General features: G+C 42.7%; 1 protein-coding gene across 1 annotated transcript; it reads right to left on the bottom strand.

Moving 5' to 3' along the window:
• Positions 1 to 4,054: 4,054 nt before the first annotated feature.
• On the bottom strand, positions 4,055 to 6,465 carry LOC114912575 (urokinase plasminogen activator surface receptor-like). Its single transcript, XM_029260093.1, has 5 exons — positions 6,422 to 6,465; positions 5,815 to 5,934; positions 5,278 to 5,424; positions 4,868 to 4,978; positions 4,055 to 4,271 (listed from the first exon to the last, which is right to left on the bottom strand). The coding sequence occupies exons 2-5, from the start codon at positions 5,834 to 5,836 to the stop codon at positions 4,063 to 4,065; spliced, it is 489 nt and encodes a 162-aa protein (XP_029115926.1). The 5' UTR covers positions 5,837 to 5,934; positions 6,422 to 6,465; the 3' UTR covers positions 4,055 to 4,062.
• Between the last annotated feature and the right edge of the window lie 8,787 nt (positions 6,466 to 15,252).

Raw genomic sequence — 15,252 nt, 5'->3', positions numbered from 1 at the left:
CACCACCACACTCAACCTCTCCAAAGCAGAGATTCTTCACCTTCCAGCTGGCCTGTCCTCCTGTCACAATCTATCGATCAAACTGGACAACTCACTCATTTTGCCTACCTCCTTGGCCAAGAGTCTGGGAGTAACAATTGACTCAAGTCTGTCTTTCTCTCAGCAGATCAAAGCCACAACCCAGTCCTGCCGATACATCCTGCATAAAATTCGTAGGATCCGTCCCTTCCTCACAACTGACTCTGCCCAACTACTTGTTGAGGCCATGGTGACTTCCCGTCTGGACTACTGCAACTCTCTTCTGTGTGGCCTTCCTGCTACTGCCATCAGACCTCTGCAGCTGATACAGAATGCTGCTACACGAGTTGTTTGATTTCCTGAAGTGTTCCCATGTACCTTCTCTACTCATTTCTCTGCACTGGCTTCCTATAGCTGCCCAAATCAAATTCAGGACCCTGGTTACTGTGTACAAATGCATCAATAGAACTGCTCCCAGCTATTTACAAGACTTGATCAACTGCTGCGCCCCAGCCAGACCCCTTCGCTCATCTACTTCTCCTCGATTGGTGGTCCTGATAAACGGTAAAGCATAGAGGTTCTCGGTTCTGGCTCTGTTGTGGTGGAATGACCTTCCTGTCTCACTCAGAACTGCAGAAACACTGTTTACATTCAAGAAGGGTCTGAAAACTCACCTTTTCCAGACCCATTTCACAAAAGATCTCTCCAGCTCATGTGCGGTCTAAAAGTTCATGCACCGTAACCTCATGATCTTCCCCAGATAAGCCTTTACACAGCCACTACTGCGGCATTATATGTGATTGTTTATGTACCTTACTCTTTAAAGCAATATAAAAAAAATAAAATTTTGGCTGGAGGTCATCATGATTCATCTATCCTGCATTTTATGCACCTACTCGATGGATTAACATGAGTGCATCAAGTGGATAATAACAAACTACGTTTACTTAATCACGTCTGTAGTCGTGTCTCTTTCTTTTAATGTAATGGACAAATTGTATTTTTGCTCAGGTGTGTGTCGCTTTGGAGAAAAGTGTCTGCAAAATGAACAAATGTAAGTGTTTATAAAGCATTACCTTTATGTATTTAGCAGATGCTTTTGTCCAAAGCAACTTCCAATGAACTCTATGTAGTATCAGCCCACACACCTTATTCACCAAAGTGACTTACACTGCTACATACAGTGCTTACAATGGGTCACTCATCCATACATCAGTGGAACACACTCTCTCTGTCACTCACAAACTACAGGTGAACCTTAACAGCATGTCTTTGGACTGTGGGAAGAAACCCATGCAGATACAGGGAGAACATGCAAACTCCACACAGACTCAACAGGGGTCAAACCCATGTCCTCTTGCACCACCCAGGTGCTCTGAGACAGCAGCGCTACTCACTGTGCTACTGTGCCACCTTAAGAAAAACAGACTGCTTTCATGAACATTATCAAATTAAATTTTGTAATCATTGTAAGAAAGCCTTTTAATTTTCATCATACAGAAGCCAGCATTCAGAATCCAATAAAAATATCTCTAGTCTTCATGATTGTATTACTTTGTTTTTTTTTTGAACTTCAAAATTTTTTTCCTGACATTTTAAATTTGGATTATGTAATGTTCCAGACACCGTTCCCTTTAAATAGACCAAGAAAAGTGATATATTAGTGAAGTAGTGTAAAGAATTTTCCCCTGAAATTAATATGGACGTAATATAAAACACTGAATGTTTTCTTCTGATAAAGGCACATTATAATTCGGATGCTACTTTGTGAGAGGTCAATCAGTCCGTCGGATAGTCAAAAACAAATTCTACTCAAGTACGTTTTTAATTAATCTGTTTATTTTAAGTGTAAGTCTGGAAATTTTAGTTAAATTTTAAAAGTATCAGGACAAAAGGTACTCAGATATGTAGTTATTTTTATTCTACATTGTTTATATTGTGGCGCGCAGTGCCTTGGGTTTGAATGGGGTGAAGAAGGACACAGAGGCAGCGTTCATCTCAAACATTTTATTCAAACACCGGCACACAGGGAAATAACGCTTTCGGTCTGAGGACCCTATTTCCTCCAGGATCTTTGCGTCTAGCCAGCCTTCCCAGCCTGCTTAGCGCGCCCAGGCTCTCTTCTCTTTTTCTCCCACTGGCAACTGCAGTCACCCCTTTATATTCCCCGTATGTCAACAAACGCTAACCAATTATAATAAACGCATTTCCCACTCAAACGCAGTAACGCGGGGTCGTTACAATACTTTGATTACATTTTAATGTTCAGAGTCAGTCATAGTGTTCCTGAATAAAGTTTTAACTCATGGAAAAATATATCTACCAGTATTGTTAGTAAATTTGTGTCAATAAAAATAATGAAATAGTATGATGCAAAACAAATGACTAAAACTTCTCTATCTTATCTCATCAACAGTAATAAAGTAAGTTTGGCAGTGCCAGGGCTCCATATAGGAAGGGTATTTAAAGCACTTTCCTATTAATACCCAGTGGTTTACCACCCCATATAAGTGTGAATCTAATGTTTTAATTGGAAAACATTTGTTTTTTGGTGATTCAGTTCATAGCTGGTTTATTGAACTTTTTTTTGTGTCACAGACATTCTGTTCTTTGCACACATTTCTCCAAGACACTATGGTATCATATGTATTACATCTGCAATTTTACCAATACACTCTGATCAATCAGATCTAGGTCGCTAGCAAACACGGTTTTAATGAGTATCATTTTGCCACTGAATTGTAGATAAAGAGGAAGGAAATGGAGCTTAAGCCTTTTCCAGCATTCCATGCCTCTATGACCTGTGAGCTCATCGACCAGACTAGACCACTGGGGAACAAGATTTAACTGTAAATTGTATTTCTATTACTTTTTGCTCTCCTTTGCAAATGTGAACCTTATCCAAGAGTGTTGTGACATTTTGGATGCCCTCACTTGTCTGGTGTACATAGCTTCTTTGCTCTTTCGAAACTAATCCTTTTCCCATGTAGACCATGTTTTTTTTTTTTTGTGCTGAAGAAAAAAGTAAGTATACTGTGTTTTGTAATGAGTAGGAAAAAAAACTATAATTTTCCCATATAGGCCACGTTTTTAAGAGCTGAAGAAGCTTTCTGAAACGATCTGTACTGCCCAGATAATAAGCTTGTTTCAAGGCAAATACAGGAAGTAAACCAATCAGAAAAATGTATTCAATTTACAGTGGTCCCCCCTTATCTGTGGTTTCAGTTACCCATGCTCCAAAAATATTAAATGGAAAATTCCAGAAATAAATTCATAACCTTTAAATTGCATGTCATTCCGAGTAGCATGATGAAATCTTGCGCCGTCCCGTCCGGGACGTGAATCATTCATTTGTCCAGCGTATCCACGCTGTATACGTTACCCTCCCGTTAGTAACTTAGTAACGTCTTGGTTATCAGATCAACTGTCACGATATCACAGTGCTTGTGTTCAAGTAACCTTTTTCTTCTTTATTAAAAAAAGTATATATGGGGGGCATGGTGGCGCGGCAGGGTCTGCCGGTGTATATCTAGCAGTGTAAGTCACCTTGGTGTGTGGGCTGAAGTCGCTTTGGCGAAAAGCATCTGCTAAATAAATAAATGTAAATGTAAATGCCCTCTTCGCGGGTCTGGCGTTTGAGCCTCACTTGCAATCTCTTGCAATGGACTGGTGTCCTGTCCTGGATGTGTCTCATCCCCTTTCGGCCTTGCGCCCTGTGTTGCCAGGTATCACTCCAGCTCGCTGTGACCCCACTCAGGACAAGCGGTTATTGACAATGGATGGATGGATGGATGGATGGTAGGTGTATATATATATATATATATATATATGTATATATATATAGTCTTCTGTATTTTGTGACAGCTAGAATAAACTATAATTTTCCCATATTGACCAATTAAAATATAATAAGAATATATAGACAATGCAAAGCTGTTTTACAATGACATGACCTGTACTTTGTAAACAGTGTTGAACACAGGAGATTTGTATGCATTATGTGTATGGAAAAATACCAAAGATCAGATTTCAGTGGAAACATTTTCATTGGATGAGGACAATAGAGACCAGAGGCACTAGCATGAGGAGGATGCTCTGCATGATGCGCCGAGCATCATTGCACAGGTTTCCTTCACAGCAGTTCATGCTGACACCAACGCCGAGGCCAAGTTGTGCTGACAAGTCACTGGCAGCAGCACAAATATTTGAGGACACACAGCCTTTCATGGTCACCTCCCCACCCTGTGCAGAAACTGAAAAAGAAAACAACTAAATGAATAGAGGGACTTGAAAAACAGGGATTTTTTTTTAACTATGAAATAGTTGAAATATGATTTAATGCCTTTTTTGCTATTAAAGAAATGATGATTTCCTGTTATAAAATTGCTACAGTTTCAGTGAGGTTTTCAAGGGTTAATTTTCGCATCATTGCTGTTCTGTGTACTGAGAGGTGGAAGAAGTGTAGAAAACAGGACCAGTGATTTCCATTCATGTGAATCATTTGTCAGTCAGTCAGTCATTTTCAGAACCGCTTGTCCCATACGGGGTCGCGGGGAACCGGAGCCTAACCCGGCAACACAGGGCATAAGGCCAGAGGGGGAGGGGGCACACCCAGGACGGGACGCCAGTCCGCTGCAAGGCACCCCAAGCAGGACTCGAACCCCAGACCCACTGGAGAGGAGGACCCGGTCCAACCCACTGCGCCACCGCACCCCCCTGTGAATCATTTGCTTTTACCAAAATTCATTATCAAATTTTGGTTTTAGTTCTAGTTATATCACTGCATATTTCTCCCCATTTGGTATTCATCAAACTGAAGCTGTGAAGTCATCAGGCAGACGATTCCTACCAGTGGTCTTGAGGCAACTATTTTCATCTCCAACACAGTTAAGAGTTGATGTGCAGTCATTGCCAATACAGGTGAAGCACTGCTTTCCATTTGGGGCATTTTCTGACCATGCTGTAATATAAAACAGTAGAAACAAGTAATTTACGAATATCAAAAGGACAACACAGACAACTGTTTCTGTTGAAAGGCAGATACCACATAAATACCACGATGTGTTGATTCCTATACATCTCTGTGATCTTTGCCTCCTTTAAGAGTTTGGCTGCAAGTTTTGCTTTGAAAGCTGATGTGAAATTGAGGGAACACTATTTTACTCTTGCACTATTCTGTTTCTACGTAGACACGATTAAACTACGTATGTGACAGGTGAGATTATATATATGCAGGTAACATCAATATTTGCATAATACCAGGAGTGTTTTGAGAGTTGCAGAGGTCAGTGTTACAGCACTTAGTGTTCACTGCTGTCCTACTGACTCCAAAATTAATGGAACCAGAGGTACATTCTTGAGGTTTTGCACAGGATTTTCCCGATGCTTCAGTCAACACAGAATTTCCTGGAAACCAAATGTACAGGTTATTGCAGCTGCACTTCAACTACATTGAACAAGGCAAAATAAGATGTATTTGCACTAATATTTTTACCTGAAGAAAAGACATAAAAAATGAATCAAGTAATAGCATAATTAGTTTCATATCACGTAATATTATTTACAGTTACCAGAATAAAAGCATAAGAATTTACCTTAAAATCTGATGGCTTTATACGATTTCTTAACTGTTTGTTTTGTAATCTAGGTAGTATACTTGTAAGCATTTCAAAGATATATTTTAACACCAATTTATGCACAATTGCCAGTATTACTGGGAGATCAAAACAATTTTAGTAGCTTTCATTTTTCATATGTTACAGTAACCTCACAGAGAGTACCAAAATTCATTCTCACCTGTATACACAGTCATAGTCATACTTCCACATGTGGTTTGATCAGACGGACAAATTTTGGTGGTCTCTGTGCATTTTCCATTTAAGTCAGGTATACATTCATAGCAATTAAGTGGATAACCTAAAAATATATTTTCGTATCATTAGTCAAAATTATAGCTCAAGAAGACAATGAACCATATATTCAACATAAGAGAAAAATAAAAGTTACAGTGTACAGCAGTGGAGACTGCTTTAAAATTATAATTACTGGATTGTAGCAGTAATCCTGTTTATGCAGATTTTGGTGCCGTTATACACACTCTGCATTGTGGCTACCCTGGTTTTGAGGTTTCTGTTCTACAGCAGAGGCACAACAATTGCAATTAGATGTATCTAATGACTTAACGGCATTTGGATAAAGATATGATACTTCAGTGTTACAAAAATAACCACAATGATCGGAGTAATATCAGCAAGCGGAGGTTTATGTTTCATGTGAATAAGCCTAAAGAGAAATATCTGAAGTTTACACAATGTGAAAGAACAAGCAGTTAAAAATCCAGCCACCATCTGAATGTTTAAGAACAAGGAGGATGTGTTCAGCAAACTCTACTTTAGTACTGTACCTTTAGAGAAGGTTGCACAAGTGAGGATGACCTGGAGGAGAAGTTTCATCTTCAGTTCTTTGTGTGGTGCACAAGTGTGTGAGTCGTTTTATTTCCCTTTTTTATACCCATCCGCGAAGTGACGCAGAAGAGAATGGGTGCGTTTCCTGATAAACAAAACCGAATTTATGATATCCTGTAATATCCTTGCACAAGGTACTTACAGTGACAGTTAAATGAAAAAGGAATATTTTGTAAGATACTGCAGCAATGAGTGTTGATGTGGATAATGAAAATAGCAGGATTTCTGTAACTCAATATTTAATAAGCGAAAATAATCGAAAGGCAATAAAATAATTGAGTCAAATGATTGTCTACATAAGGATTTCACAAAGACTGACGTCAGCCAGATTTGAACATTTGAAATTAACTGTAAAATATTTTTCAATATTTATTAAAATTCTGCCAGACCTTTCTGTGGCAGAATTGTAAAAGCTCAATCTTCTTCATAACTCATAAATCTGTTGTTTAATATAGCCTCTGTTTGCACTGCATTTCATGGGCAAGTTCCCTCCCATTACTGGCACAGAAAGGGCATGTTTTCTTAAGCTTACCACACCCTGGTGAAGGACCCTTGAACAAGGTACTTACACTGAATTGCCCCATTAAATATTAACTACCTGTATAAATGACAACAATTTATAGGATACTGTAGCAATGGGTGTTGATGGGGATAAAGAAAAGGTCACATTCTTGTAACTAAAACCTCTGCTTTATGTCAGTAAAATATGCAATAAAATAGTGGGGTAAGATTAGGCAATTTTTCCTTATCTTGTCCACTAGGCAAGGAGAAATGAGAAAGAAGTAAAATAAAAATACACACACACACACACACACACACACACACATTTTCAGAACCGCTTGTCCCATACGGGGTCACGGGGAACCGGAGCCTAACCCGGCAACTCAGGGCGTAAGGCCGGAGGGGGAGGGGACACACCTAGGACGGGACGCCAGTCCGTCGCAAGGCACCCCAAGCGGGACTCGAACCCCAGACCCACCGGAGAGCAGGACTGTGGTCCAACCCACTGCGCCACCGCACCCCTCTAAAATAAAAATATCTACTTATATTTCAGGATGCCTGCACACACACACACATTTTCAGAACCGCTTGTCCCATATGGGGTCACGGGGGAACCGGAGCCTACCCGGCAACACAGGGCGTAAGGCCGGAGGGGGAGGGGACACACCCAGGACGGGACACCAGTCCATCGCAAGGCACCCCAAGCGGGACTCGAACCCCAGACCCACCGGAGAGCAGGACCTGGTCCAACCCACTGTGCCACCACACCCCAGGATGTCTGCAATTAACTAAAATTATAAGAATGCATCTATGGCAAACAGCCTTTGAAATACACACACACACACACCGTCAGAACCGCTTGTCTCATACAGGGTCGAGCCTAACCCGACAACACAGGGCATAAGGCTGGAGGGGGAGGGGACACACCCAGGACAGGATGCCAGGCCATCGCAAGGCACCCCAAGCAGGACTCAAACCCCAGACCCACCTGAGAGCAGGACCCGGTCCAACCCACTGTGCCACTGTGCCACTACACGCCCTGCCTTTGAAATATCAAAAAAAAAAAAAGTGGTCATGTGGCTCAGCTTGCCCCAGGTTAGGGCTAAGTTGATTTAAGTCATTAGGTAAGTTGAACCATCTAGGTATAAATTGACCATCAGACTTTTTAAGTTTAAACTTGAACATAATTTAATTAAGAAGCAGTTTCACAGTTTTGAACTTCTGAAAAACCACCAGAGCTTAACAAACAAACATGCCACAGTAAGAGCTTCAAGACCATTGCACAACAAAAACAACTATTCATCCCATTTATCAAGGTTACGAGGAAAAATGAATTGTTGCTCCCTCCTTGAACTTCCTCCAGCCTTTTGAGGTTGAGGTAGCTTCATCAGCGTATCACTCAGTGGGAAAGATGCCTCATTATTTTAATTGAACGCAATGGTGGGTTTCTCACTGCCAGTGCTACCCCGGATTCTTCTCAAAAATCTTGCACTCACTTCATCAAACTCAAAGCTCTCAACCCAGCCAATGTAATGGTGGCACCTGCATGTGGTCGCAAAATTGACTATTACAAAGTCTACAAACTGACAGATCTGAGATATCAGGTTCACTTCTCTCATCCTCTCCAGTTTGGAGAGGCCATGGAAAATGACTTTTGGTTGGCCTCAAAGAGGTTCTGGAGAACCATCCGGCAGCTCAGGACAGGTCAGAGGAGCTTTGCTCAAGCTGTGCTCAGCAAAGGTGGAGAAACTTTGACCTCAAATGACGACATTACTGGGAGGTGGAAGGAGCACTTTGAGGAACTCCTAAACCCGAGAGATAGGCCTCCCTTACAGGAATCAGGGCCAGAGGCATCTTGGGTATCAGAGTCCATTTCCCTGGTAGATGTTACTGAGATAGTTGGAAAGCTCCACACTGGCAAAGCACCGGGGGTGGATGAGATTCACCCAGAATTGCTTAAGGCTCTGGATGTTGTGGGGCTGTCATGGTTGACATGCCTTTACAATGTTGCATGGACCTCGGGGACAGTGCCTTTGGATTAGCAAACTGGAGTGGTGGTCCCTATCTTTAAGAAAGGGGACCGGAAAGTGTGTGCTAGTTATTAGGGTATCACACTTCTCAGCCTCCGTGGGAAAGTCTATGCCAGGGTGCTGGAAAGGAAGCTCCGGCCGATAGTTGAACCTCGGACTGAAGAGGAGCAATGCGGATTCCGTCCTGGCCATGAAACAGTGGACCAGCTTTTTACCCTCTCACAGATAATTGAAGGGGCGTGGGAGTTCGCTAATGCAGTCTACATGTGCTTTGTGGACTTGGAGAAGGCCTATAATTGTGTTACCCAAGAAATTCTGTGAGAGGTGCCTCAGGAGTATGGGGTTCCAGGGCCACTGTTACAGGCCATTTGGTCGCTGTACACGCGGAGCGAGAGCTGTGTCCACATACTCGGCATTAAGTCGAGCTTGTTCAATATGGGTGTTGGACTCCGCCAAGGTTGTGCCTTGTCCCCACTCCTGTTTGTGGTGTTCATAGACAGGATATCAAAGGACAGCTGAGGTCAGGAAGGCAATCTATGTGGGAGCCGGAAGGTGATGTCTCTGCCTTTTGTGGAAGATGTTGTCCTTTTAACACTGTCACATGGATGTCTCCAGCACACACACTGGAACGGTTTGCAGCCGAGTGTGAAGCGGTTGGTATGAGGATCAGCACCTCCAAGTCTGAGTCCATGGTTCTATCATGGAAAAGGATGGCATGCCCCCTCCAGGTAAGGGGCGAAAATTTGCCACTGGTGGAGGAGTTTAAGTATCTTGGGGTCTTATTCACGAGTGAGCGGAGAAGGGAGCGTGAGATCGGCTGCAGACTAAGAGCAGCGACAGCAGTAATGCGGTCACTGTACTGGACTGTAGTGGTGAAGAGGGAGCTGAGCCATAAGGCAAAGCTCTCTATTTACCAGTCGGTCTACATCCCTACCCTCACCTATGGTCACGAACTCTGGGTAATTACCTAAAGGATCCGGTGCATTAGGTGTTTTAAATGGTTCTGCTAGGTTACCCGCCTCTACCTTGAACTTTTGACATTGGCACAATTTGATATTTCAACTGTCACTTCATGACTGATTGTCTGCCAGTAAATTACCTCACCTACCTACACTTCTCAATCCCCACATGTCCCTAGTAATTCATTATCAACATTTCTTTCCTCAGCATCTTGGATATGACTATTTTATTTACTTTGTAGATTATTTCATCAACCACTGTCAGTTCAGCCCTGTAGTTCTAATTTTATATTTTCTCTGGTGGACAATCCTGTTTCTCATTTGGCCATCAATACACTGTTGTTTCTATTTGTTTAATGTTACATTCTTTCTCAGCTCAGATAATATCCATCTTTGCACCTGAAACTCATAACAATTCTATTCGCATTTCTTTTTTTCCCCACACACTGGCACTATTGGATCCACTGTGGACATGATCTTTCCTGGTGTATATGTCACTTTCAGTGCATAACACACACACACACACACACACACACACACACACACACAGTCTTCAATCGCTTGTCCAAAGCAGGGTTGCAGCGAATCAGAGCTGAACACGGCAACACAGAGCGCAAGGCTGGAGGGGGAGGGGACACACCTAGGACAGGACACCAGTCCATTGTAAGGCACCCCAAGCAGGAAACCCCACACCCACCAGAGAGCAGGACCCGCCCATCCCACTGCGCCACCGCACGCCACTGGTCAGTGCATAACATTACAACTTAATCATCATTTTCTTCATTCCCCTTGGGTAGTTATTTAGTGGCTTTTGGAACAATGCAGTTAAAGGTGTTGTCTGTCTCTACACTATTCTCCTATCCTAACACAAACTGATTAAATATTTCGTTGGTGTTAGTGAGCTGACATCATATTTCTTCAAAAGGTGTGCACAGAAATCTGCTCTCTGAGTCATTTGATGAAACCTTGATTGGTCTTGCAGAGTAATAAAAATGAAGTATAGGTTCTTCTGTCAGCTATTTTTTAAGTTGATTTCATAATGTCTCATATTTATGGTTACATTCCCATTTTGCATTCTTTTCAGTCAGTCTTCAGAGTCCAGCTGTTACCTCTGTTTGTTCAGATATGAACTTTGCCATGTAGCTCACAATTCCATTAAACCTTTGAATATCAACCTTTCCATCATGGCTTGGACATGTTTTTGACAGCTGAAATCTTTTTTTTTTGGGGTCTAATGTTTTCACTGCTAATGATGTTTCCAGCAGTTTAGTCAGACTTCAATCACACACTGACATTTTTCTTTGTTCATTATTTCAGGTTTGCCATTCTTGATGTTTCCAATACGTTTCTCAATCTCAGGTTGTTCTTTCCATCTCCCCTGTACAATTATATCATCCATTGATAATATTAACTTAAGCTGTGCAATGCTGAATTTTTGAAAGATCATGTCAGAACCCTCAGGACTTGCTTGCAATAATTGTATACATAGAAAGTTTTCCCCTGTTTTAAGCCAAAACTGCTTGAAAGCCTACATTTAAAACTTGAACTTGAAAGTTAGTCTGTACTATCAAATCAATTCACTTGGTAAACTGAGGAACACTGCCTTTATGAAATTACAAAGTTGTCATAGTTAGGGTCCAACAGTTGGCTACAAGGGTTAAATAGGGGTTTAATTCTTTGCAACTCATCATTTTGAAGTGTAACACAGGACCGTATGCAGATGCATTTACATTATGTTTTTCTCCAAAGCAGCTTGTAATGCTGATATTTGCTACTTACAGTTATTTATCTATTTATATAGCCAGGTCATTTTATAGTGGCAGTTTTAGGATAAGTACCTTGCCCCAGGATACTACAGGCAGGGGTGAGATTCAAACCTACAACCTGTCACGTCCCACGGGGTTACTGCCCCTCCCAGTCAGAGGCGGCGCCACTCAGTGCCGCTAGGGAACAGCCACGTATCAGCTCACAGTCTCATAGGACATGGAGGTATAAAAGGAGCCGGCGGAGCAGAACCGATTGCGGATTCTTAGTCAGCGGTTCCATTGTGCTCTCTTGGTGATTAGTAGTCTCTTGTTCCCTCAGTCTGTTTCCTAGCTGTTCATGTTCCACTCCCGAGTGCCCGTCCTGTCACTTCCTGCTTCTTGTGCTCCAGTCCTGGTCCAGTGTACCAGTCCGGTATTTCGTCACATCTCGGGGTTACGGTCATACTCACAGAGTAGCGTTTCACTGTTCGCCGTAGTTCAAACACCGTGTGTTTCCTGTTTCACTTCCATCGAGTGTCTTACAGTCTGCACAGTGCACTTTTAACATCACCCTGCACGTGAGGTCATTCTATGTTTCGTCCGTGTTCGGACGTAATAGCAACCCGTGTCCGTGACTCCCGTCCGGACGCTACACAACCTTTAAGTGAAAGGAAGTAGCTCTAACCACTATCCAGCTGTCCCATAACTAAAAACTGCTCCAACTTCAAAATGTAATTCTTCAAACAGAAGGATAATAATCTATAGAATCAAATTCATATCATTGATAAGATAAGGAATACTACATTCAAGACACACACATTTTCAGAACCACTTGTCCCAAACAAGGTCACGGGGAACTGGAGCCTACCCGGCAGCACAGGGCATAAGGCCAGAGGACACACCCAGGACAGGACGCCAGTCCGTCGCAAGGCACCCCAAGCGGGACTCAAACCCCAGACCCACCGGAGAGTAGGACCGTGATCGAACCCACTGCGCCACAACGCCCCCGCATTCAAGATATTTTAAAGATAAAGCACTCATGGTTAGCATCCAGCAGTTGATGACAGAATCGCAAAGCACTCAGCTTCTGTTTCAGCCCACAGTTACAGTTTTGGGTTATGTGTACCGCTAACTGGAACCGAGTAGTGAGGGTTCTGTTATGATCCTTCTTAACCCTGTATGTAATACTTGAAATCAAGGGTTAAAGCATTTTATCTTATTTTAAGACCAGAACTGCTCAAAACCCTGCTGAAGAATCATCGGCACATCCCCCCAGCTCTCCAAGAACTGCACTCGTCCAGAGTCAGTAAAAGGGCGAGCAAAATCATTCTAGACCCCTCACATCCAGGCCACTTCCTCTTCGAACCCTTGCCATCTGGCCGGCGCTACAGAGCACTGTGCACCAGGACAGCCAGGCATAAGAAAAGTTTCTTTCCTCAGGCCATCTACCTCATGAACACCTAAATCTCTCCCCTAGAGAGTAAACCGTGCAATACATAATGCTATTTATATTTATAACTATTTATCACATTTCTCCTACACTCCCTTGCATTTGTATCTAGCGACTATTTTTGTACTATTTTTGTATATTGGGTACTTTATATTTTTAAATATTTTTTATCCCTTGCTCACATACTCTATCTTCTCATCTGTGTCTTGTCACTGTCATTCTGTCTGTGCTGTGGTAGTCCCTGTCACCAAGACAAATTCCTTGTATGTGCGAACATACTTGGCAATAAAGCTCGTTCTGATTCTGATTCTGATTCTGATTCTGATTCTGATAATGAGGGCCACCCTGCCATGCAGCTTGTACTACTCTGCATCCACCAGCCACTCGCTCCTTGCGCTGTTTTATGTCCAAACAATTCCACAGCCCCGGTTCCTGACAGCCAAAAACTGGAAGGGGGAGATGGTAGGGTTTGCGTTCATTGCTGATGCCCTTGCCAATTGTTATCACACACCTATAGCAAGAAGAGGTATAATTCCCTTCAGCAATGGTCTGTCAGGCTTTTTTTCCTCACAATTTGTGCTGGTTCCTTGTCCTCATCGAGGCAGCGAGCTTCTGTCAGAATGCAATCCCTCTGTCCTGATGTCCTCGGAGTAAACAGAAACTGCAACCCTCCTTCTTTATCCTTAAATACTTGTTAAAATGTCTCTTGTCCATGTGCAAGTCACTGTGCTGAATAGAACAGGTAGGCATCCCACAAAACGTGTCATGCAGGCAGTCTAAACCCCATTCTCAGGACTGACATTTTTTAGTAGGCACAATGAACTAAAGAATAAATTCACTGCACTTGTGTGACAGATAGACATGAATGGTGAAATATAACACATGGACACAAACAGTGACTATCATTAGTTGGAAGTGTTATGCAGGGAGGCTGAGTGTTTGATGAATGTTTGACATGTGTGAAATAGAAGTAGACAAGTACAAGTGATCTGTTTGAAATGTTTAAGTTTGCAAAGTAACCATTGAGGGACATGAAATAAAAACCTTAATATTTTGACTCAGGAGCATTATTTATATCATCAACAAGCTTCACAATCTTGGTGTGCCACCCACCTTCTGCAACTGGGTTCCGGACTTTCTAACAGGCAGACCCCAGTCTCTTGTAATTGGGAACCACATGTCCAGGTCAGTTACCACAAACACAGGAACTCCACAGTGCTGCATGCTGAGTCCCATGCTCTACGCACTCTTCACCCATGATTGTGTGGCCTCTCAGAACAACATCAGCATCATCAAATTTGTTGATGACATGACAGTCATTGGACTGACAATGGGAGGTGATGAGTCAGCATACAAGAGGGAAGTGGCTGACCTAGCGCAGTAGTGCCACAACACAACAATCTCTCCCTCAACGTCAACAAAGCAAAGGAGTTGATAGTCGATCCACGGAGAAGGAGGAAGCAACACTCATCACTGCATATTGGTGAGACGGTGGAGAGAGTGAGCAACTTCAGATTCCTGGATGTTCACATTACAGAAGATCTCACCTAGTCTCATAACACTACACATCTGGTCAAGAAATCACATCAGCGTCTGCAGTTCTTGAGAAGGTTGAGGAAATTTGGCATGCCAAGCTGAATCCTCAGAAGCTTCTATAGGTATGCAATCGAGACCGTCCTCACCAGCTCTATCACAGTGTGGTTTGGAAGCTGCACAGTACATGATCGTAATGCGTTACAGCGAGTGGTGAAAGCTGCTCGAACCATCTCTGGAACGTCCTTACCATCACTGGAGAGCCATTAACATCATCAAGGACAATAGTCATCCCCAGCACAGCCTTTTCACACCTTTGCTATTAGGTAGACGCTACAGGAGTGTTAACGGCAGAACTTCAAGGTTGAAAAACAGTTTTTACCCACAGGCCATCAGGCTTGTGAATGACACCAATCTACTGCCTGTCCACCCATCACAGCAGACACAGATTACCCTCTGAGCCTGAGAGGTGTCAACTACCCCCATCCTTCCTACACACACATACACATCCACAATGCCAATAACATCAGAGACCACAGACTACCTCCGAAT

This window comes from Scleropages formosus, chromosome 18, assembly GCF_900964775.1.
Source record: "Scleropages formosus chromosome 18, fSclFor1.1, whole genome shotgun sequence".
Lineage (NCBI taxonomy): Eukaryota > Metazoa > Chordata > Actinopteri > Osteoglossiformes > Osteoglossidae > Scleropages > Scleropages formosus.
The sequence above is the reverse complement of the archived record's forward strand: the minus strand, read 5'-3'. Positions and strand labels throughout refer to the sequence as shown.